The sequence below is a fragment of the Balaenoptera ricei genome, chromosome X (genome assembly GCF_028023285.1).
Source record: "Balaenoptera ricei isolate mBalRic1 chromosome X, mBalRic1.hap2, whole genome shotgun sequence".
Taxonomy (NCBI): Eukaryota; Metazoa; Chordata; class Mammalia; order Artiodactyla; family Balaenopteridae; genus Balaenoptera; species Balaenoptera ricei.
Genome location: NC_082660.1, coordinates 15,611,944 through 15,638,508, shown reverse-complemented (window position 1 = coordinate 15,638,508; position 26,565 = coordinate 15,611,944). Strand labels below are relative to the sequence as shown.

Below are 26,565 nucleotides of genomic sequence, written 5' to 3'. Positions count from 1 at the left end.
TGAGATTGAGACCGTAAAATCTGAGGAACAGAGTCTAATCAGCTAGATTTTATCTCTTCCATATTCTATTCACAAAAACTAAATATAAAAAGAAAAAGTATATATATACCTTCACTGTCCTTGAATTTCTTGATTGCCACAATTTCATGCGTTTCCTGCAAAGGAAAAGAGGCAGAAGAAAAGTCATTCTCCAGTGTTTTTCAAACTGGGAATCCCAACTGTCTGGGGGTACATTCTGAAACAGAGTAGCAAGAACCCAGAGAATAAAAAATAAATCCTCCTCTTCCCCAGTCCCTCATTTCTCAGTTCCAAAATTCTCTTTCTTACTACCCTGCAGGCATTGTCAGGGAAGGAAAAGGAGAAGGTGGAGGGGCTGGGGGACGAAGAACAGATTTGGCAATAGAATATGGATGAACCAGCAGTGTCAATGTCTTGAGACTACGCAAAAGGGCCAGGATGGCTGACAATAGACTGGCATCTATACTGCCATCTGAAACCCAGGGACACATTTAATTGGGTTTCTAAGACCAGAGGAAAGGCTTCTATAATACTTGGTAGTTGCTGGTAGCAGAATACCTCTTCCAAGTCTCCTCCCTTCACTTACCTCTTCCTAACAAACCTATCTAGTTGTTCACCAGCTCTTCCCCATTGATAGGCATTTCATATCCAAAATGGGATAAACATTTGCCACCAAATACCAATCGCCAACTTTCCCCTGCATTTATTTAGCTCTCCTGAACTAGCAGAAGTAGTTGGTGAGAAGAACCCTATTTTAAACTGAAAACATCACAAATCCTTTTTTCTGGTCTTTTTTGGCTGGAAGACAAGAAAATAAGGGCTGGGAAGGAAATGAAAATGCTAAAGATTAAGTATAACTAGGCTAAATAATTCATGTAAGATATTCTAGTCTATAAAAGGAATAAAAAAGCTTTTGGTAAAATAATATATAGATTCTTCAAAGCCAACATGTCATATAAAAAGGTCTTCTGAATGATTCAGGCCTGTTCTTTTTTACTCTAAGTGGGTATACTTTCAGATCTGTAAGAGCAAATCTTTTATAAAACTTTGTCCCTGCATCAAAACAAAGACTTGAAAAACAGACACAATACGAGGCAATAACCAACAGGGTACAAAATCATTAACTTATTAAAAATATATGCTTTTCTCCTAGATTCCTTACAAAAGCAAAGAGAATCAAATAAGTAGGGGGGGAAAAAGAAGTTTTAAAAAAGCTACCATTTCAGTCATTATGCTGAAAGACAAACTCTGAGTTGTAACTATATCTGTAAATCAAACCCTGTTTCTCACCTGCCCGTTGAAAAAAGAAGAAAATACCAGCTTTCATATTGGTGTTACAGGGGGAAAATTATCTGAAAGTGCTATAGGCTATGGAGGAAAAAGATTCTTATTAAGGTTATTATGTTTTTGTTTTTAAGGGAGGAACAGAATTGTAGAGTACAGAGAGCTTTGGGGATACAATTTATTTGTACATCAGCAGACCTTCTGACTTAAACTCAGCCACCCAGGTACTTTCTGATATTGTAACTGTTTCATTATTGAGAAGGAATAACTGCAAAGTCAAAGTGATGTGGAGGAAGATCACCTAGAATATTAGTAGAGGTAGTACCAGGTAACTCTGCTAGGTATGCTACTCTCTCTTAATGCACTGACACTGTTTCCTTACCCTGCTCCTTTTCAAATGGCTCTAGCTAGCAACCCACCTGCGGCCTAAGAGAAAGTACAAAGCCCTAGGTAAAGAAACTGCTCACAGCACAAAGAAAGGGGCAACAGGATTGCATCCAGGAAGAGAGGAGGACTGCCCACATTTCAACTGAGTGTTGTTTCAGGTACCATTTCATCCTATATTGCACATTTTTTAAATGGCATCCTAAGTGTTAAAACTTTGCCTGATTTTATAAAAGGTCTTGCTTAGGTCAAAACTGTCCACTGATATGACTACATATTTAAATTTATGACTACCACCTTGAAGAAAGAAATTCATCAGATTTTTTTCTCCTGGCATCTCATAAATAGAATTTACAGTATAAAACAGTTGCCCGAAGGGGGGTCAAATAAGATGAAATGTTTATTCTTTTATTTATCCTTTCACCGATACCATGAAAATCCTCTTTCTCCTCAACACTCACACACAGACACATACACACTCAATATGGTTTATACATTTACTTATAGAACGAAGCCAAACAGACGGAAGTTTTCTACATAAAATCCAATGTTTGGTGGAAAACACATGCAATGAGGGCAGAAGATGCTGGGAAAAATTTAACATTTTACTTTTATTCAAACTACTTATAAAAATAATACAAACTCATATAAAAGAACATAAAGGGGTATAAGAGTATAAAAGGAACATAAAAAGAAATAAACTATATAACCCTTCCTAATAACATTTTGGTATATTTTCTTCCAGTAAATTTTTCTCAAATTGGAAGAATTTGAGAACACATATATTGTGCTGTATGTTGCTTTTATTTCACTTGATATTGTATAAGGAACATTTGACCCGTCATTAAATAATTTTTAAAACCACCATTTTTAATGGATGGTTATTTAACCAGTCTATCAATGAACATACTTCAACATCTGCATCTTCATTTCCATAAAGTAAATTCTGTAACTGATATAACTGGGTTAAAGGGTATGAACGGTAAAGGCTCCTAATACTGCCAAACTGATATCCAAAAATATATCATTTTACAGTTCCCTTCAGCAGCATGAGAACCCACGCTACAACCATAGCCAACACTAAATACAATCATTAAAAAAATCTTTAGACACCAATGAGATCAAAGGTTTGCTTCTATGAACTGGTAAGTGAAATAAGGTGTACTAACCTTAATGTTTTTCTTACTGATTCATGAATGTGAACTTGTTGACAAATTTTGTTACAAATATTTTCCCCAGATTGTTGTGGACATGGAATTATTTAGGGTGTTGTTGTTATTGTTGCTGAACATAGTTTATTACTATATAGTCAAATTTATTGATACATGCCTTTGTTATTAGGTGCACAACTTTTGTGCTCAAACTCCTTACTTAGCTTGTATATGATTAATATTCATCCACATCTATCTGTCTCGATATTTCAATGATTTAATCTTGTTCCTTAAGTCTTTATTCCCTTGTAATTTATTTTAATATGCTATATGGTGAGGGAATCTAAATTTAAATTTCTAAAAAGTGAACCAATTTTCCCAGTACCTTTTAGCATGGATTTTTAGTTCTGCTGCATCTTAGCATCCTTATATATATACTCTAGATTTTCTTTCAGAGCTTTTTAATCTAGTCTATACTATTGACCTGTTGATTCTTATGCCAGAACCAGTTTAAATTACTGTGACCTTAAGCTGTTTTTAAATTACTCTGGGGTTACTGACCCTGATACTTCTTATATCATTTTGTTAAATAAATCTATTATTGAGAATAGGTTTTGGCTGCTATATTTAATTTGTAATTACACACACATGAGCTATTATATTTAGTCTCTATTTCTTTTTTTTTTTTTTTTTTTTTGTTATCCTCTTGCTATATTTGACCTCTTTTTTTTTTTGGCCGCGTTTTGCAGCATGTTGGATCTTATTTCCCTGTCCAGGGATGGAACCTGTGCTCCCTGCAATGGAAGTGTGGAGTCTTAACCACTGCACTGCCAGGGAAGTCACCTATATTTGACCTTTTTGTTAATGTATAATGTCCTTGTCTATTGTAACCTTTTTTAAAAAAAATTAAAGTCTATTTTGTCTGATAATATATAATATAATCACTTGTTCTCTTTTGGTTACTATTTCTGTGGAATATCTCTTTCCATTCTTCAACTTCAACCTTTTTGTCTCTTTGGATCTAAAGTGAGTCTTTCATAGACAGCATATAGTTGGATCATGTTTATTTTTATTATTTTTAAAATTTTTATTGAAGTATAGTCGATTTACAATGTTGTGTCAATTTCTGCTGTACAGCAAAGTGATTCAGTTTTACATATATACGCTTTTTCATATTCTTTTCCATTATGGTTTATCACAGGATATTGAATATAGTTCCCTGTACTATACGGTAGGACCTTGTTGTTTATCCACCCTATATATAATAGTTTGCGTCTGTTAATCCCAAGCTCCCAATCCTTCCTTTCCCTACCCCTCTCCCCCTTGGCAACCACATGCCTGTTCTCTGTATCTCTGAGTCTGGATCATTTAAAAAAATTTTTTATTGAAATATAGTTGATTTACACTGCTGTGTTAGTTTCAGGTGTATAGTCTCTATTTCTCTACATATTTCCTACCGTGGTTTTTCACATATTTGAGTGTTCAATTTGCATTAAGTTTTTGCTCAGCCACTATTTGTCTTTGGATGGCTTTCTGAGTAAGTATCCTACTTTCCAGGTCTTTACATATATCTGAAAGTCCTCACACGTGAATGGCAACTTGGAAGGCACAGAATTCTCAGGAAGACAACCTTAGGTTCTCCACCATCCTCAGGGTCACTGTAAGGTTGTGTGTCCTGCAAAGCCCTGGAAGGTGCCATTCACATCATAGATGTCTCAGGTTTGTATGTCTATTAAAGCAAGTTTCCAGTAGTTAGGAGTAAAGTGTCTTGTTGTTAACAAAATCCGTACACTAAGATACTTTTCCAAGAAGAAAATGAAGGCAATTCCCTGGCAGTCCAGTGGTTAGGACTCCGCACTTTCACTGCTGAGGGCCCAGGTTCAGTCCCTGGTCAGGGAACTAAGATCCCACAAGCCGCACGGCTTGGCCAAACAAAAAAGAAAAAGAAAAGAAAATGAAAGATCTTAAAAGAAGAATTGCCATTTTCTAATCCACATAAGGCTCCAAACGGGCTAGCGATGCCCTGATGGTCTTCTGGTATTTGTGTTGTAGAAAAGAACTCCGAGGTCAATTTGGTTTTTGTTTGGATGTAGATAACTTCTTCTTTTCTGCCTAGATGCTGTTAGGACTTTTCCTTTTCCTTGGAATGGAAATTTTAAATTATCAGAATATATCTAGGGGAGTGTGTGTGTGTGTGTGTGTGTGTGTGTGTGTGTATTTTGAACTAATAGTACCTGGAAATCAAAGAACTTAGAAAAGTTTTCTTCTAGCAACCTTAAATGTTGTCTCTACTCCTATTTTTCTAATAGTTTCCACTAGAAATCTTGTAACTTTTAGGTTGAACTTTTCATAATTGCTTTATATGTTTTGTTCACTACTGCATCACAAGTGCCTAGAATGGCAGGTGCATAGTAGGTGTTCAATAAATATTTAATGAATGACTATTTCATGAGTGAATTAATCAAAACTGCTACATCAGTTTTGTTCTTTTACTTCTTTCATTTTAGGTTTCTTCATCTTCTTTCCTTATCTCAGCCGACTTCTGCAATTTTTACCTTGTTTCAGCTTGTTATCACTATAGAGGTCATATCCTCCTGGCTTTCCTTCAGGAGACAACTTCATCTGCTTGTTACAAAAAAAATTTTTTTTAGAACTATGTGCTGCTCTTAAATCTTCAGAGCAGTGAAAGACATGGGTAGCCATGTCTTTTCGTAAGCCACACCCCGACTCCCATTTTTAACTCATCCTCGCTAAGATAGGAAGAGATTCACCACGCTTGGTGTCTGGCAGCAAAACAGGTAGTTGGGTTTTTTAGCAACCTCAATTTCAAAGGCAGATTGATGCACCGGAGCCCAATTTCAAAACCTGGATCCTTAGCAAACATCTTTCTCGTTGGGTTGGCTGGTCTGAGCCTGGGCCGCCTGGGCAAGGTTCTCTGAAGAAGCTGTTTGCCCAGCCCACAATTCCTAGCACATCCTGCTCCCACTAATCTTCACCACAGCTTGCCATGGGGTCCATCAATCCTAGGACACAACATGCTGCTTCCTATCCGTCTCTACTTCTTGCCTTACTGCATTTGGGGCATTTTGCCTCTGAAATGATCTGGCAATACAGGTGTTGATGTGGGCTATGGGGGATAGAGAACTCCAGCTCCTGAAGGGTCAGATAAAGTTACTACCCTGAGATAGCTGCCTGTTTCCAGCCCCTGTGGGCATCGGTCCAAGTCTTCTCCTATTCCCTTTGGACAGTTTGCCCTATTCTGGTTCAGAACGTAGAATAGATAAGCATGTATTGTTCAATTTATCTCCCTGGACTTTGCCAATGATCTTCAATGTTCAGTTTCTTAGCTTACAGAACTTTTATGAGTTTTTGGTTTTCCTTTTAAATAAATTCATGCCACCACCCTGAGATGCTACATGTAATACAGGTGTAGACAAAGGACAAATATATGAAAAATAACTCCAAAGAACTGTGTTTTAAATTCAATTTATTCACAAAAGCACACCATTGCCCCCACAATGTCTGCAAGAGAATGCCACCAGCTGTAGTTAACAAGATAGGTGTAAATTGCTTACTTGTTTAAACAATGAGTTAGTTAAGAGCTCACATTTTAAATAACAAACTAAGGATGTAATAAAATATATAAGTAAACACGAATGATAATCCCATGTCTCACCCTTAATTTTGCCTCAGAATAGGCATTATATTACTTTGGAATGCAGAAAGACAGAGGTTCCTGAATTGTACTGCTATCTTCATGAGTGAATAAGCTGTATCAAGGCATTTAACGTTTCCCAGAATAAATTTCTGCAACTGAAAAATTAGAAAGAGAATGAAAAATAAATCTTGTGAATAAGAACACACAGAAAAATACCTCTAGGGCTTATATTTCTTTTTAAAATTTATTTTATTTTATTTTATTTCTTTTTTGAATTTTATTTTTTTATACAGCAGGTTCTTACTAGTCATCAGTTTTATACACATCAGTGTATACATATCAATCTCAATCGCCCAATTCATCACACCACCACCCCCATCCCCCTAACACTTTCTCCCCTTGGTGTCCATACGTTTGTTCTCTACATCTGTGTCTCAATTTCTGCCCTGCAAACCGGTTCATCTGTACCATTTTTCTAGGTTCCACATATATGCATTAATATATGATATTTGTTTTTCTCTTTCTGACTTACTTCACTCTGTATGACAGTCTCTAGATCCATCCAAGTCTCTACAAATGACCCAAGTTCATTCCTTTTTATGGCCGAGTAATATTCCATCGTGTATATATGTACCACATCTTTATCCATTCGTCTGTCGATGGGCATTTAGGTTGCTTCCATGACCTGGTTATTGTAAATAGTGCTGCAATGAACATTGGGGTGCATGTGTCTTTTTGAATTATGGTTTTCTCTGGGTATATGCCCAGTAGTGGGATTGCTGGATCATACGGTAATTCTATTTTTAGTTTTTTAAGGGACCTCCATACTGTTCTCCATAGTGATTGAGCAGCTTTTCATGTGCTTCGTGGCCATTTGTATGTCTTCTTTGGAGAAATGTCTATTTAGGTCTTCTGCCCATTTTTGGATTGGGTTGTTTCTTTTTTTAATATTGAGATGTGTGAGCTGTTTATATATTTTGGAGATTAATCCTTTGTCCGTTGATTCGTTTGCAAATATTTTCTCCCATTCTGAGGGTTGTCTTTTCGTCTTATTTATGGTTTCCTTTGCTGTGCAAAAGCTTTGAAGTTTCATTAGGCCCCACTTGTTTATTTCTGTTTTTATTTCCATTACTCTAGGAGGTGGATCAAAAAACATCTTGCTGTGATTTATGTCAAAGAGTGTTCTTCCTATGTTTTCCTCTAAGAGTTTTATAGTGTCCGGTCTTACATTTAGGTCTCGGATCCATTTTGAGTTTATTTTTGTGTATGGTGTTAGGGAGTGTTCTAATTTCATCCTTTTACATGTAGCTGTCCAGTTTTCCCAGCACCACTTATTGAAGAGACTGTCTTTTCTCCATTGTATATCCTTGCCTCCTTTGTCATAGATTAGTTGACCATAGGTGCGTGGGTTTATCTCTGGGCTTTCTATCTTGTTCCATTGATCTATATTTCTGTTTTTGTGCCAGTACCATATTGTCTTGATTACTGTAGCTTTGTAGTATAGTCTGAAGTCTGGGAGTCTGATTCCTCCAGCTCAGCATTTTTTCCCTCAAGACTGCTTTGGCTATTCGGGGTCTTTTGTGTCTCCATACAAATTTTAAGATTTTCTGTTCTAGTTCTGTAAAAAATGCCATTGGTAATTTGATAGGGATTACATTGAATCTGTAGATTGCTTTGGGCAGTATAGTCATTTTCACAATATTGATTCTTCCAATCCAAGAACATGGTATATCTCTCCATCTGTTGGTACCATCTTTAATTTCTTTCATCAGTGTCTTATAGTTTTCTGCATACAGGTCTTTTGTCTCCCTAGGTAGGTTTATTCCTAGGTATTTTATTCTTTTTGTTGCAATGGTAAATGGGAGTGCTTCCTTAATTTCTCTTTCAGATTTTTCATCATTAGCGTATAGGGATGCAAGAGATATCTGTGCATTAATTTTGTAACCTGCAACTTTACCAAATTCATTGATTAGCTCTAGTAGTTTTCTGGTGGCATCTTTAGGATTCTCTATGTATAGTATCATGTCATCTGCAGACAGTGACAGTTTTACTTCTTCTTTTCCAATTTGTATTCCTTTTATTTCTTTTCCTTCTCTGACTGCCGTGGCTAGGACTTCCAAAACTATGTTGAATAATAGTGGTGAGAGTGGACATCCTTGTCTCGTTCCTGATCTTAGAGGAAATGCTTTCAGTTTTTCACCATTGAGAATGATGTTGGCTGTGGGTTTGTCATATACGGTCTTTATTATGTTGAGGTAGGTTCCCTCTATGCCCACTTTCTGGAGAGTTTTTATCATAAATGGGTGTTGAATTTTGTCAAAAGCTTTCTCTGCATCAATTGAGATGATCATATGGTTTTTATTCTTCAATTTGTTAATATGGTGTATCACATTGATTGATTTGCATATATTGAACAATCCTTGCATCCATGGGATAAATCCCACTTGATCATGGTGTATGATCCTTTTAATGTGTTGTTGGATTCTGTTTGCTAGTATTTTGTTGAGGATTTTTGCATGTATATTCATCAGTGATATTGGTCTGTAATTTTCTTTTTTTGTAGTATCTTTGTCTGGTTGTGGTATCAGGGTGATGGTGGCCTCACAGAATGAGTTTCGGAGTGTTCCTTCCTCTGCAGTTTTCTAGAAGAGTTTGAGAAGGATGGGTGTTAGCTCTTCTCTAAATGTTTGATAGAATCCACCTGTGAAGCCATCTGGTCCTGGACTTTTGTTTGTTGGAAGATTTTTAATCACAGTTTCAATTTCATTACTTGTGATTGGTCTGTTCATATTTTCTTCTTCTTCCTGGTTCAGTCTTGGAAGGTTATATCTTTCTAAGAATTTGTCCATTTCTTCCAGGTTGTCCATTTTATTGGCATAGAGTTGCTTGTAGTAGTAGTATCTTAGGATGCTTTGTATTTCTGCAGTGTCTGTTGTAACTTCTCCTTTTTCATTTCTAATTTTATTGATTTGAGTCCTCTCCCTCTTTTTCTTGATGAGTCTGGCTAATGGTTTATCTACTTTGTTTACCTTCTCAAAGAACCAGCTTTTAGTTTTATTGAGCTTTGCTTTTGTTTTCTTTGTTTCTATTTCATTTATTTCTGCTCTGATCTTTATGATATCTTTTCTTCTGCTAACTTTGGGTTTTGTTTGTTCTTCTTTCTCTAGTTCCTTTAGGTGTAAGGTTAGATTATTTGAGATTTTTCTTGTTTCTTGAGGTAGGCTTGTATAGCTATAAACTTCCCTCTTAGAACTGCTTTTGCTGCATCCCATAGGTTTTGGATCATCGTGTTTTCATTGTCATTTGTCTCTAGTTATTTTTTGATTTCCTCTTTGATTTCTTCAGTGATCTCTTGGTTATTTAGTCACGTATTGTTTAGCCTCCATGTGTTTGTGTTTTTTACGTTTTTTCCCCTGTAATTCATTTCTAATCTCATAGCATTGTGGTCAGAAAAGATGCTTGATATGATTTCAATTTTCTTAAATTTACTGAGGCTTGATTTGTGACCCAAGATGTGATCTATCCTGGAGAATGTTCCGTGCGCACTTGAGAAGAAACTGTACTCTGCTGTTTTTGGATGGAATGTCCTATAAATATCAATTAAATCTATCTGGTCTATTTTGTCATTTAAAGCTTGTGTTTCCTTATTAATTTTCTGTTTGGATGATCTGTCCATTGGTGTAAGTGAGGTGTTAAAGTCTCCCACTATTATTGTGTTACTGTCCTTTTCCTCTTTTAGAGCTGTTAGCAGTTGCCTTATGTATTGAGGTGCTCCTGTGTTGGGTGCGTATATATTTATAATTGTTGTATCTTCTTCTTGGATTGATCCCTTGATCATTATGTAGTGTCCTTCCTTGTCTCTTGTAACATTCTTTATTTTAAAGTCCATTTTATCTGATATGAGTATTGCTACTCCAGCTTTCTTTTGATTTCCATTTGCATGGAATATCTTTTTCCATCCCCTCACTTTCAGTCTGTATGTGTCCCTAGGTGTGAAGTGGGTCTCTTGTAGACAGCATATATATATGGGTCTTGTTTTTGTATCCATTCAGCGAGCCTGTGTCTTTTGGTTGGAGCATTTGATCCATTCACGTTTAAGGTAATTATCGATATGTATGTTCCTATGACCATTTTCTTAATTGTTTTGGGTTTGTTTTTGTAGGTCCTTTTTTTCTCTTGTGTTTCCCACTTAGAGAAGTTCCTTTAGCATCTGTTGTAGAGCTGGTTTGGTGGCGCTGAACTCTCTTGGCTTTTGCTTGTCTGTAAAGCTTTTGATTTCTCCATCGAATCTGAATGAGATCCTTGCCGGGTAGAGTAATCTTGGCTGTAGGTTCTTCCCTTTCATCACTTTAAATATATCATGCCACTCCCTTCTGGCTTGTAGAGTTTCTGCTGAGAAATCAGCTGTTAACCTTATGGGAGTTCCCTTGTATGTTATTTGTCGTTTTTCCCTTGTTGCTTTTAATAATTTTTCTTTGTCTTTAATTTTTGTCAAAAAATTACTATGTGTCTTATATGTCTTCCAGTATTCTCAAGATCCTCCACCTCATAAAAACCATGCCTCAATCAGTGAACAACCATACTGAACACAGAGACTTGTAACCAAAACTCATTCCTGCTACTGACTGTCTAAAGTTCCTCAGTCATTGCTTTTTTCCCAGAATCAATTGTCCCTTCTTCAGATGTTGGCAAAGCAACCGACTGGTATTAACAATCATAAGATTTACTAAGTTATTTTAAATGCAGTTACATAACTTGATTTAATTATGCTTTGGAACAGTGAATTCCCTAAACCAATCATACACTGTTGTAAGGGAAGTAGCAGGAGTCATTGTTTTAAATGTTTTGCTCTGTAATTTAAAATATCCAACATGCATTATGAAACAGAACAGAAAAAAATACTGATTTTATTTTACTCTGCTATTCATGGATTAAAACATTCCAAAGGTTATGCTCTACAATTCATTTTCTAATTATTCTCTGAGGAAGCCCTTCCTTGGGAGAAATTCTTTATTTTTTCATCTAGATAGCAGGAATACAACTTGACAACTAAAGTATTTTAAAGTATTTCAATCTGCATTTGGTTTGCAAATACCACACTGTCTAAGTGTTTTCAAACACTGACATGCTCCTTCAGCAGAAGCAAACTCCTACAAACATAAATATTATCACCTTATAGACAGATATGGTAACTGAAAAAGTATGCTTTATTTTAGGTTATTATTTTTAAGTACTTTTGTGCCGGGGTCTGTGCTGCCCATGTCTTATTTCATTTAATTTTCAAACAAATACTCTGAAGAGAATCTTATCATCATGTTCATTTTACAGATGAGAATGTACTGAATTTTAAAGAAGTTCCATAATTTGCCCCAAGATCATACAACTAAGAAGTAATAGGGCTAAATTTTTAAACCCAGGAAGATTGATCCTGGAGGCCAGTTCTCAACCATGGCAATGCTATTCACTGTTGCAAGCCATATATGTAAGTTCTATTGTTGAAAAGGATATATTCTGAAACACACACGCACACGTATGTGCACACACACACACACACGCACACACACACACACTCTCACTCCTGGGGAGGGGGAGGCATGATTATTTCTCTTCTGTGTTTTCTCAAAAGTACATGTTAGCACCAACAAAACATTTCAAATAGTTTTCTAATGTCTGTTATATTTATACAACTAAAAGAATGTGCAAATATTTCATTGTTTCCATCTTTATCTATATTCCAACTTGTATTTCACAGAATCTTCTCAACTTAGACAAATTGTTTAAGTTATTTTTACATTATGAGCAAAATTATAAAATGGGAGTAAATTCAAGCACAGGATACATTCCATGGCAGGTAGATACAATGGAGCTAATAGAAATACAAAACATTATCCAGGATACGCAATGATAAAAACCAGACTGTTTCCTAAGGAATCCTTTAAAGATCTTTCCTTGACTTGTATTATTTATTACTTGTAAATTACCATAGTCTGCCAATACTAAAAGTTAGATTAACTACTAAATTTAAGTACTGCAGACTTAATCAGGAAAGATTAATACCCAGGGGAGCATTTCAGTCAGTCAGCTAAGAGCTATCTATTGGGCCCCTGCCTTATGTGAGGTTTTTTATGTGACATCCTAGGTTTAACAAGAGTGAGTAAATAAAGCATCTCATACATACAGAAGCTTACATCCTGGTGTGTAATAATGCATGATAGTAAGTAAAAATTTATGACAAAAGTTAAAAAGTACCATGAATGTTACATGATATGCTGCAGAAGTTTAAAACAGATTGATCATGTGAATATAAAGAAAAAACTGCATACCCCTTTCAGATTTAAGTTTATAATAATGTTGGTTTATTTGCTTCTGATCTCTCTCTTTCTGAAATGTAAAATGTCATAAATATATCTTCGTTCATTCCCATTCCTTCTCTCCCCAGAGGTAACTTTCACTCTGAAGTTGGTATGTAGTGTTCCCATGCACATTTTTATTACTACCGATGAATTTACCCATAAGCAAATTTACTACTATTTTGTACATTAAAGATCATATAACTGGCATGTTATTGTACACACCTTTTTGCAACAATTTTTTTTTTTTTAAGTACAACATGGTATATCTGAGATTTAAACATAAATCTAGTCAACTGGGGATAATTGTGGCCCCCAGGGGACATCTGGCAATGTCTGGAGACACTTTTGGTTGTCACTATGGGGTGGGGGGTACTTACATCTAGTGGGTAAAGGCTACGGATACTGCTGAACACCCTACAGTGCACAGGACAGTCCCCACCACAAAGAATTACCTGGCCCCAAATGTCAAAAGTGCTGATGTTGAGAAACCCTGCTCTAGATTATTCATTGTAACGGTTTTGTAGTAGTCCACTATAAACACTCCCCCTTAAAAGAGAGACTGACCATTTGTTGAGATCAGGTAAAGCTTTGGAAAAGACTAATACACTGTGAAAAGAAATTTTAGTTGAAAACGGGATGATTAAAAGATTAATTCTTCAAAAATTATTAAAGCTATTAATCATGGCATTAAAATGTCTACATTCATCTCATTTTCATAAAACGATTACTTTTATAATAACTTTTGCAATATGGCTCCATTAGAGCATTATATACTGAAATACCAAAAGATAAATTAAAACATATTCTTTTTTGTTGTTAAAAACTCTCACATTTTAAAAAGCATTATAAGGAAAACTCCCAATGAATTTACTTCATGCTCAGACTCTAAAAAGAGGATAGTCTTATGAAAATAGTAATACATCATCAAGAACATGAGAGAGCATGCAGCCAAGAAAGGAAGATGTGGGAAGTGGGATCTTAACAAAGAAAGAGTCTTCTATAAAACAACTGCCTTCAAGCCAACTCAGTAATAAAATTCCTACATAACAAAATCTATTTTCTCCTTTGTTTCCAATAAAACATCAAATCCCTTCTACTAAAGAGAAAAACAAACACTGTATGCTAACGCACATATATGGAATCTTAAAAAACAGTACTGATGAACCTAGTGGCAGGGCAGGAATAAAGACTCAGATGTAGAGAACGGACTTGAGGACACAGGGTGGGAAGGGGAAGCTGGGACGAAGTGAGAGAGTAGCACTGACATATATACGCTACCAAATGTAAAATGGATGGCTAGCGGGAAGCTGCTGCATAGCACAGGGAGATCAGGTCGGTGCTTTGTGACCACCTAGAGGGGTGGGATAGGGAGGGTGGGAGGGAGGCTCAAGAGGGAGGGGATATGGGGATATATGTATACATATAGCCGATTCACTTTGTTGTACAGCAGAAACTAACACAACATTGTAAAGCAATTATACTCTAATAAAGATATATAAAAAAAAAATCCCTTCTACCCACTCTGGTCTGGATCTGCCCTCCATGAATCTTTATTGAGATGTAAAATGAGAATAAGTAAAAGTAAAATATTTAGACATCATGCCTAACCATCCCCTCATCTTCCCCCTCTGAACCTGGTCCTGTCTCCTGTCCCATATCTCAGTGAACCCTAGCCAGAAATTTTGGATCACTCTTCCCATCTCTGCAATCCCAAATCCATCCAGGTTATCACCAAGTGCTGTTGATTTTTGCTTCCTAAATCTTTTTCAAATTGGTCCACTGTTCTTCTCTACCTGGACACTCCCAGCTCAGTTGGAGCCCTTGGCATTCCCACCTGGGGTACTGCCTAACCTCCTAACCCTTTTAATGTCTGCCACTCAGCAACCAGGCTCTTCATTTGCAAAGGAAAATCTGATTTGACTGCCCCACCATTCCCCTTAGAATTCTCCCAAAACTCCCCTGCCCTAAGGACCACATCAAAGCCCCTTCGCCTGGCCAGCAAGGGATGCTCTCCAACCTCCTCTCCCTAGGTCTCCCTTGCTTGCTGAGCCCTCACCATCCTCACCACGATGTCTCCTGCTATTGAGCCTGTTCCCTTTCCTCCAAAAAGCTTGGCCCTCCCTGTGCCATTCAACCCTGCACTATCCCTTAGGCCTTAGCTCAATCCTCACTTCCTCAAGGAAGTCTTCCCATAGCCCCGTGGCTAGGTCTGAAGCCCCAAATGCTCTCTGAGCAGACACCTCTCCTTCATAACTTGTATTAAAGTGACACCTTCACATATTTATCTGATTCTACCATTGGACTGCAAGTATGTAGGTGAGAAACAAATGTATGACTGGTCTAAAGTATGCTGAGCGAGAGAGAAAGATCTAGTGCAAATGTCTCATGCACTGCATCACCTATTCAAACCTCACATCTTGCCGGCCCGTGTCATGTGTCTGTTTGGACGTCATTTACTAATTCTGCCACAGCTTAACAGAGAAATACCTTTTCCTACCATAATTTTAAAAAGAATAAAAGACATTCCTTGGTATACAAGGAACTAAAACAAACAAACACAGAATACAAATATACACATTTATTTTTTTTAAGGACAGTGTATCCCTGGGAGACTTATTAAGATAGATCTGTTTCCTCCTTTCTTCAGAAAGTTTCAAAAAATGAAGATAATGAAAGAACATAAGAGTCTTCAAAACTTCATCTGGCCCTCTCCAGAAGTCCTTCAGCAGGCAGGAATCTGAATAAGCTCTTAAAGTTCAGAAGAATTATACTGTCTTGATTAAGAATCTCTTTTGCTATTTGGCTACTCTGGCCTCCTGCAGATCTTAAAAAGGCACTGCAAAACCAATATCGCTTTCTTTTTGTTAAAAATTCTTCCATTGCATTGGTATAAAATGTTTGCAGTTACTAGGTTGCCAGTAAAATGATTGCAGTTACTAGGTTGCCAGTATTTATCAAGTTATATGAGAAGGCTTACTAAGTTAAAAAATTATTATTTATTGATTCATTTCTCCACCTGAAACAAGGATTGCTCTCCTTCACCATCACCTCTATTCCATTCTGTGACAAAACTAAAAGATTTCCTCTAGTCTGGCAAAACATAATATGAAAACAGAGATGTCACATAATTACTAATATCTAACATGTGTGTGGTATGAGATACTCCCAGTGAAGGAAATTGTCACAGACCCGGAACTAGCTAATACATCGCTCTCAGTGCTGTATAGTAACATGGTCCCCAAATCCTCAGTGCACACGTGCTACAAATGCTTCCAGTCATTTTGTATTAGCGGAGTTCCAGAAAATGTAGGAAGAGGAGTAAAGCTTGGGCCGATACGGAACAGAAAGAAGGGAAGAGCCTCTAGAGGTGAGATATAAGAACATGAGTTAAGTGGGAAGAGAAAATCAAAGGGAGAGGCTCTCTTGAAAATGTAAGCCACATTCTTAAGGAAGCCACTAGAATTTCCACAGTAAAATCCTGAACTGTTTTTACTTGAACATTACAAGTGAGTGTACCCAGTAAGGCTGTGAGACTTGGAGCCACCTAGATGGCTGACATCTGAGTGCCACAAATATAAGAATAAAAAACATAAAAGTCTAGGACCATTTAGCTGATAAATGCAAACAAACTCACACACCTAGAAAGCCTTTATAAGTACTTTTAATATGGCCCAGTATAACTGTTAGTGGATCAGCATCAACCTGAAAGGATATTGGCTGACAATGTCAAAGGATGTAACCATGACGAACTAAGGAAACTAGTTCATACAGAATTGTACACTTAAAATGGGTACCTCTCATTGTATATAAGAAGGTACATTCTTTGTATGTAAATTATACCTCAATAGAGTTTTTTTTGAATAGAGTTGATTTTAAATGCATCATTTAAAAATAATTCACCTCATAGTTATAGACTAATATAAATTGACTACCCTAGTTATTATGATAGATTAGGTAGTTAATGAAATGTTCAAAAAATAAAATGTAGGTATCAAGATAAAAGATGAGGCACCCAAAGAACAATTTTCACTAACCCCTCTAGCAAAGCAAATAGCAACTCTCTTCACTAGAAAGAGATAGGTGAACTTTCAAAACAATTTAGCTCCATATTTATAGATCATACAAAATTCTAGGTGTACTTGATTTCATACAGCCCACACTTCCAGACATTATGTACAGATGCTCTCAAACCACCTTGTCTACACCAAACTCAGACTTGGTATTGTCAGCAAATGAATGGAAATTTCAAAGAGTACATGGTAATAATGCCTGCCAGACAGCATTTCAGTTTAGTAATATTAACCATCATGTTCGTACTGTAGTTATTGTGCAATTGTGTTACAATTTTATTTCATTTTGCCTTCATTTTATAACAATGAATAGATAATGAGAAAATGAAAACTCCATTTCTAGTGATCAAGTAATTGAGACAAAGATAGCATTAATTAGGCATGCCAAATGCAGGCAATCTACAACCTCAATCAGACAATCATTGGATCTAAGCTGTGTTCAATAGTGGGCAAAATTTAAATGATGGAAATACATCCTCTAAGACTAAATCTAAGATGTGCCAAGAAAATGTAGCTCTTTAATTTTCTACAACTGATTTAACCTTGCTTTTCAAGCTCTGACCTTGACTTTAACTTGCATTCTATAGTAGCTCAGTCCTTGCTTGTTTTTAGTTTCTTTCAGGCAAACGCTCAGTTTCTCCCTTCAGATTTTCTCCCTGCTCCTACCAAGATGGCAGCTGGGTGTATGGATGTGGGTGGGGTTATGTAACTTCACTGTGGTAAGGGAAGGGCTCGTAGATAAACATGCACGGGCCCTTGTGCTGTCCCCTGGGGCTCTATGGTCCCCAAGACAAGGTTCCTTATAGGCCTGGACCCCAGACACCAGCCTGATGCTAATGTTGGACCCCATGCAGGCTGTGGGCTCAGGTATGTGCTCTTGGCTTAGAGCCCAGGGGTCTGGCCTGGTTGTTTGGCTCCTCAGTTTTAATTGGTAAAGCCATCTAGACGCTGCAATCTCATTTACACCTGCTACCTGGCCAACAACCATAGTGTTGCTATCAGCTTGCCCCTCAACACAGCATCCCCACTGACAGGTTCACTGGCTCTCAACCTAGCTATCTGGGGTGCGTAGTAACTTTGGGATTCCTTGGAAGACACTCACAAGCTGAAGGAGGCCTAGGCATCCTCTCTCTGCCTAACTATATCATGCCACATTTTACTCTGCTGTCACTGCTTCCATTGTGACGAGGCAACCTTTCGAGGCAGTTTCTTCCCTGAGTTCCAAGAGGGGAATGGGGCATAAGCGTCTTTCTCTTTTGGCTTTACCCTCAACCTACTGTCCTCCTAAACCCACAATTTCAGTCCCCTGAGGTGGTGGGAGGGGTGGGGGAAGAGAATGTCAAGACTTGCCTGCCTTAACTTCACCTCTTCTATCCACATTCCTTTGGCACCTGGAAGGGCTGTCTTTTGTTTCTCTTTTAAGTCTCAAAGGAACTTCCCCTATGAAGAGGTATTCACCCTAGTCTCTCACATGGAACCATGATAAGAAAAGATCAGGAGAGAAAAACCAATTTATTGACCAAAGATACATCACCAGGTATTCCAGAAAGATTATCTCGGTGAAATATATAAACATTCAGGTATAATGATAGAAGAATAAACAAAGAAAGGTTTAGAATTAAAATGGATTGATGATCGACATAACAATACATGGTCCAAAGAAGGTAAACATCTATTTTCTGTTGAACTAGTTATAGAGACAGCTTGGTACAGATTCCTTGATTGAGAGAAGAACTGACTGTGCCTAACTCTCTCACGGCCAATTTTCCCAGTAAATTATATAGATACCATTGAAGTCAGCATACTAAGTTTTGCAGACATTGGTGGGTAAACAATGTACAGAACTCTAACAACAGCAAATTGTTATAGCAGCAATCATAATTGCTACTATAGAGGCAAGTTGCTCACTGCTTCCTGGGAGCCTAGAAAAAACCAGACCCATGAGTATAGACTCATACCTTCTGCTGAAGTTAGAGACAGTATAGCTAAAATGGTTATTAAGTCATTGCTTAAGAATATCTGATTCTATTCTGCTTTTATTAATCAATAAACTGATGAATTATGCATATGTATACATAAAATATAACATCTATGATTCTTGATTTTGGGCAAATACTTTGCCCTAATTTGACAATTTCCTATAAAATAAGAAAACGAGTAAAGCCTGGTAAAGAAAGCTAACACACTGTCAGGGAGGGGGAGATTCATGCGCACAAAGGTCTCCTAGAAATAGGACCTAAGAAGTGGCCAAAGCAGGCTGCTTTTATACTTTTTAGACAAAGAAACAATAAATTTGTGAGGAATTGACAGGACAAAGAAACTTGGGCTTTGGGTGCTCAATTAGTGAATAATTTTAAAAGAGCTTGGGCTTGGGGTAGTAAATTAAAGAAGTAACAAGGTTTATATATACAGGCTTCTCCGCTCCAGATTTCCTATCTCTGATGATAAGGGTGTCCCTCTACCTCTGGATACAGCGAGTGCACCTTTCACATGGGAGATTTATTTTCTGCTTTTAGGGGGACAGAGGTAGGTCAGAGTTTCCTTCTTGCATCAGCTGTTTCTCAAGCAACGTCAATTCAAAATAATCAATGTGCCATTGTGGCATATTTTGGGGTGACCCACCTTGAGTCCCAACACCACCGAGGCTTAGTCTTTTCCAATTCATGAAAAATATGCCAGGGTTTTAGGACAGAAACATGCTTAAGGAAACTCCAAAGTCCAAAAGCAACAGAAATTATGTTCTGTATAATATCTTTAGGGTAGTAAAGCATAAGGTCCTCAGGTGCGGGATTACTACGACACTGCCAAGATGTGAAAGGCTGATAGGTAAAGCAAGAGAAACTGAGAAGCTCCCTACTCAAATAACTGAGCTGGATTACCTCTAGGGACCCTGTGATCATGCTTTCTGACAGATCTGTTCACACATAGGCAGACAAGGACACAGAATGGTACAACCAAAATCTGAAAAAAGTTCCAAGCCACACCTTTTTGCCATAACCATAATCCATGTAGAAAACTGAAAAGTGCATTCAACTTAGGTAGTAACAATTTTTCTTTTCTTAAAAAACTTATTTTCAAAGTATCTAGTTAATTTATTGAAAACTTGTTATGTTATGCATTGTTGGGAAAACTAGAAAATGCCAGATTCACTTTCTCTTACCATAGAAAGAGATGTATATCAAACATAAATCAGCAACCTGTAATATTTCTGAAAGAGCTAAAAGTCTGTCTTATCTTTATATCCAAGTAGCCAGCACTTTATCTTACATGTGATAGGTATGTAATAAAGGTCTGCTGAAGTGAACTGTACCATATTTTCACACAGTCATGGAAGAGGAACTGTTTACCACCATCACATAAAGAAGCTGGATGACCTCATATATGCTACCTTAAGCACTAAAGCAAAAAAGAAAAGGAGGGGGAGGAGGGAGAGAAAAATTCCAAAAGTGGCCGTGCCTTTGAAACAACCATGGAATATAAATCTCAAGCAGTGCAATGTTTCAAGAGAATTAGCCAAAGAACACTGTAAACCTAACAAAATTCTGATATGTCTGGCTACTTGATGTCAAGATTATCACGGAAGCTTCCTAGTTGAAATCCTCTTCTAGTAACATTCTCCCAAGGCCTCAGTGAGGTCATCAGTTTTGCACCTAATAGATATTTCAAACATACTCTGCTTGTCAATCACTGGATTCAGGAAAAGAAACATATATTACATTTCATGCAGCCTGGAAGCTGTTCAAGACTTCCAGGATAAAGTTTTAATTCCATGCTTCATCTCCTAACTTTTAAGGAAAAGCACCCCTGCTCCTGTCACAGCTAATTATTCGCAGTTTCTCAACTGAGCTTTCACACATACTTGCTTTTATCTGCTCACACTCTGCCTCCAGCATTCATCCTTTCTTCATTCATTCATTTGTTCAATCAACAAACATTTCCCAAGCTCCTATTAGGTGACAGGCACTGTGCTTAGCAGTGCAGATACATAGGAAACAAGACAAATCGGGGGAGGGTCCCTGTTCTTACGGCAGTTACATTCTGGAGGGAAGAGACATAATAAGTGAACAAGTATCAGACAAGAAGATAACAGTAACTGCTATAAAAGAAAGCAAAACAGGTCAACTTAATAGAGTGTTGATTTGGGTAAGGGAGTACCCAAGGAAGTGATGTTTTAGCTGCTACTTAAATGACAGGAAGCCAACCCTGCTACTTCTAGTTAATTCTTCTTTTCCTCCTTCAAAACCCTCCTTCGGGAAGCACTGCATGATCCCCCAGCTTGTTTTGTGTGCTCCTCTCTTGCGGTCGGTAGCACACTAACCACACCTCCTACCAAGCTCTTACCACAACTTCCCTGGAATCTCTGGTTTGCAATCCTGCCTCAATGCCCACCTCAGACCACAGTTAAGATCCAAGAGTACAGGCACTTCACATAACTCTCACCCCTAAAATCTAGCAGAAAGGCCTCCAAATGGGTGGGCTGGGTGAATTAAGCAGTTCAATTGCTCTAAGTACTTCTTAAGGATCTTACAGGGACCAAGAAGAAATGAGGCAATGGACACACAGGGCATAGAAACGGGATATGTAAATTTTATCATAACTAAAAACATCACAGAAAATAAAGACTGAAATATTATTTTTGTTAAAAGGACCAATCCCCTGAGTTTTGAAATGATCTGTTTTGTGACATTTTCATTCTCTGTTGGCCCAAGAACTCCTCAAGGGCAAAGACCACACCTCAATCATTATGCTGTCATGAGCCTTTCCCTTCCAGAATGTGGGTTCTCTACAATCACTAATCATGTCCTTCCTGTTTTTTATTCCAAACATCCAGCAGGACCCACTATAGCAGGTGTTTTAACAGATGTCTGCTTAATGAATTACATTTTAAGTTTCAAAGCTCACTCCTGTGGTTTCTCTTGAGCCAGAACTAACAAAGAATCTTTATATATCAACAAATAATGTATTTAAACGGCATGGATGATAAATCAATACAAATTTGAAAAAGATATCTGCTTCAGATAAATCATGCAGTTATTCAGATAAATCACATAGTGAGAAAGTGCCTGTAGAAATTTAAGAACCAATGGTATGAAAAAACGCAAATTAATGGATGACTTTAAGAGACATCATACATTATTCTCTAACAAAACATGGCAGAAATTTTATATTCAACACTGTGTGTTTATAAGGAACAGAACAAACTGTTAGATTATACTATCAAGTACATAGAATATATATGTAAATGAAACTTGATTCCACATTTTAAATGAATGGAAAAATTTACATATTTTCACTGAAAGATCAAGTTAAAGGGCAGCACAAATCTTTTCTGAACAAAGGAACTTGGCTACATTATAACCACTTTATAATAAGCCCCTAAAGTAGAATTTAAATCTAAGGGCATGGATAATATTCATATAATGACTTGTGAATCACATCCTTCTAGTTATTCTACTACCTGTATTTGAACAAAAAGGCACCTAAAGCAATAGAAAATGTCACAACTGTATAAAGAACTGTGATAAATAATAGATATATCATAAAAAGTAATCTGGTTAAATTTTCTCTTGAGCCCTAAACAACCAAAGAAAAAGGCAGAAATTTCTAACAAAATCATTATTTCCTACTTTCAGAAACAAATAAAAAAATCTGATTAGAGGACTATATACTCCAGCTTAAAATATAAGATATGTACAGGTTATTTTTCATACTCCTGTTGCCAGATCTATCTATATGGTTTCATAAGAAAGAAAACAAAAAGTGTTTCTAATTAGAAACACTGTTTAATTACATTTAATTCTGTGATAATTTTCAGAAGCCCAGAAGCACTTCTTTCAGACACAATCTTGATTTCAAACAAATAATAATACAGCAAACTGAAAGTCAAAGGATGTCACACATCCAGAAGAAGTGTGAGCACTTCAGATCCAGAGCCACACTGCCTGGATTTGAATCCTGGCTCCACCATCTACTAGCTGAGAGACTTTAGGCAAGTTTGTTAACTTCTCGGTGCCTCAATTTCCTTTGTCTAATGGAAAAGCATCAATCAGCAGAGCATTAGACCAGAAAACTGGGTCTAATGATATCACTTATTCCTGAGGTTGCTATTAGGATTAAATGAGAGGATACAAGGAAAATGTTCAGAACAGAACATGAGCTAAATGTTATTACCGTTATTACCATCATCAAGTTCAAAATGCTCTGCTGCGGGGCATTCCCAAATCACTAAAGCAAGTTTCCAGAGGAAAGCCAAGAGCATGGGATTTGTCCCTGAGGGGCTTCTCCTGACCCTGGAGAGAACTAACAGTCCTTACTACATAAAGTCCAGACTCACAGCAAAGCCAAACTTCCCGTCCAATACTCTAATGCCAAAGAAAGCTGACATTCCTACTGGACTGGGAGGATTACGGGGCTGCAGCTTCTGCAGGAGGCAGAGGAGTGTCCAGGACTTGGGACAGTGGTGGTGCTTGAAGAGATCCCTCCAGTCTGATCACTAAGCACCAGAGCCTGGAGAGCTGGGGCCAGGGAACCAATGCCCATTGGAGGGCAGCTCCTGGCAAAGGGTTTAATGGTAACCTGAGTAACAAGCAATGGTAACAACAAAGCACTAAGGACTACGCCCCTTGCCCCATTTGCCTGGTATGTCATAAAACAAAGGAGGCTTGTATCAGTCCATGGGAAGCAAAGGAGCACCAGTAATACCAACAAGCCAGGTGGTGTGGAGTTAGATTTAGTTTCATTTCTAAAATAAAAAATTGTGTTTCTACCTGAATGCCATGGGGCAAATTAAAATCTATTTCACAGGACTTCGACTCCATAAAACTGTGAGATCTCTGAAGGTAAGGACTAAGTCTCAATCACAGTGTCTGATACATGGTATATATGAAGAATGAACTGATGTTTATTATCACATAAATGGTGTTTACAGAATTTTCACACACACGAAAACCTGTACTTTTAGTAAAGATGGAGTAGCCCCATTTCTCCCAGGTCCTTCCTCTTAAAACTAAAAACCCCTGTACATAACACACAAAGATAGGAAGAAAGGGTGGAAAGGAGGAGGACGAGTGCCTAGAGACTTCAGACTCACACCACGGCAGTGAGTTCCCTGGCAGTGAGTTCCCTGGGATTCCTCATTGTCTCCTACGTATCCCCAACAGGGTGCCACAGAAGCCTCTGACCTGGAACCGACAAGAGGCAAATATAAAAAAGTGCCAAGAAAAGCCTGTTCCCACCGCTAAAAGACCAAGAAAAGGATGAGCTAACAATGGAAAATCTTTCTGGCAATACTCACCCTACTCAGGCAAACATGAATGGAAAAACTGCACCACCACCCCACTGAGGTTTCAGTGGGGCTAAGCGGGTAGACACTCTTACACACACACACACACACACACACACACACACACACACACACACACCGAGGAAGCAGGAACCTAATCTTCCATCCCCAGCCTGGCAGAAGCAGGCAGCGCTCCATTCCCCTCTTGTGGTGTTGGTGGGTCCAGCCCCTGAGCTGATCTTCTATCTTTCCCTAGGCAGAAGCAGGCAACAGTACTCTGGCGCCCCTGCGAGGGTAGTGTCTGCAGGACAGAGCAGAGGCAGTGCGAATTAGTGGTCCACTTTCTCTGGGAAGGTATTAGCAGGGCCAAGTGAGGAGCTGAACACCTGCCCCATCCATCTGCAAGGAGGCAGTGGGAGTAAGAGCAACGCTTCTGCAGAGGTGGTATCAGGGGGGCCAAGCAGGAAACTGAACATACACCCCCCACCCGCCCCTCACACAATCCCGCAACAGGGAGGCTGCCTGCTTAACAAAAAAAAACCAAAAAGGATCCAGAGTCTCATAATATACAAATTGACCAGGATAGAATAAAAAATCACTTGTACCAAGGACCTGGAAAGTCACACCTTGAATGAGAAGAGACATCCACCAAGATGAAATAAATGTTGGAATTATCTGACAAGGATTTTAAAGCAACTCTAATAAAACTACTTCAACAAGCAACCCCAAAATGCCCATGACACAGACAAAAAATAGCCCCAACCAAAGCCTGCTCTCTCTCGAACTAAAAGACCAGAAAAGGAGCAGCCTAGCAAGATGGAAAACTTTTAGACAATAACCACTCTACTGCAGCCAGATGAAACAGTAAAAATTGTGACTCCATTCACACCAGCAAAGGCAGAGTGGGAAGCAGACCCAATCCCCTGCCAGGGTAGTGTCAGTGGAGGCCACGTGGGGAGCAGTAACAAGGCACACCTGCCCCTCCCGCCCCTCCTAACCAGGGTGGTCAACATGTTACCACATGCAAGTCCGTGCGCCCGATGCGCAGTGAGGCCAAACGATACCAAAACGTCAGCGTTTGGAGCAGAGAAAGGTTTATTGCGGGGCCATGCAAGGAGATGGGTGGCTCATGCCTTAAAAACCCTGAACTCCCCAAAAGCTTTCAACAAAGCCCTTTTATAAGAAAGGTGAAGGAGGGGTGTGGTTAGTTGTTGCAAACTTCTTGGTGTCAGATCCTTTGTTCTTGAGGTCAGGTCATGATGTTCCTGTAAACCTCCACCTAAACAAATGTTATTCCTTGTTCTGACAAGAAAGGGCAAGGTTCCAAGGATCGACTTTCGCCCTCCAAGGTCCAGGCCCTGGCTAAGAAAACGGGGTCCCTGAGCGGGAGCATTCGTCCAGCACCCAGTCTGGGTCCTCCCACCAGTGCCCAGGCCCAGCTGAAGAGGCAGCTCTCAGCTGGCGGCGCCCGCCCAGCCGTCATCACTGAGGGAGCCAGGCATCCAGGACCCAGCCGGCCCTCAGGCTCCTCAGGCCGCCCAAAGGGGGTTGGGGAGGCGGGTCCTGTGGACTGTGACCCATGGAGACCGCCGCTGCCATTAGGTCAAAGAGGCGAGGATGGGGGACAGGTTTGCCGTTGCCTCAAGGCCTGGGCCTGGCCAGTGGGCAGCCGTGGCGAGGGCTCCGGAGCTCTTTGGGACACAGCCCACAGCCTGTCCCCTGGGCCCCCAGCTCACCTGACGGCCGCTATCTCCCTCTCATCGCGCTCTCCACCACGAGGACCACTGTCTGGCCAACCATTGGCAGAGCTCGACCTCTAACCACCATGCTAAGGATCTCGCGCTAACAGTTGTGCGGTAATGGCTGCGTGCTCTCGTGCTCTCAGCTGTGTGCCCACCCAGCCCCTATTACAAACAGAGGCCTAGTGGAGAGCCCAACTCCCAACCACACCAGTCACAAGGAGCCCCTCTCCAGTGGGTGTCAATGGAGGCGAACTGAGGAAACCAAATGTCCATCCCCATCTGGTGCCCCCGTCCCCTGTCAGAGGAATGTCAAAGGAGGCCAGATAAGACAGAAGATTAAATAAGGTCGAATCTAACGACATAATGTCCAAAATGTCTAGGTTTCAATAGAAAATGACTTGTCATGCTAACGACCTGGAAAACCTCAACACGAATGAGAGAAGACTATCGAGATGCTAACACAGAGATGTCAGAATTATCCAATAAAGATTTCAAAGCAGCCATCATACAAAGAAGTCTAAAGGAAATTTTAATTTCATATCACTTAATGAAAATATATCAAAATATGCGGGATGCAGCTAAAGCAGTACTGAGAGAAATTTATAGCACTAAATCCGTATGTT

The 26,565-nt window shown here is 38.7% G+C and overlaps 1 protein-coding gene across 2 annotated transcripts in view; it reads right to left on the bottom strand.

Annotated features, from left to right (window-relative positions):
* Nucleotides 1-26,565, bottom strand: part of CDKL5 (cyclin dependent kinase like 5) — a 188,626-nt gene that overhangs the window by 71,371 nt on the left and 90,690 nt on the right. For both annotated transcript variants that reach the window (XM_059910711.1, XM_059910712.1), the window contains exon 4: nt 110-155. In XM_059910711.1, the coding sequence (XP_059766694.1) occupies nt 110-155 (46 nt within the window). The remainder of the gene's footprint in view (nt 1-109; nt 156-26,565) is intronic.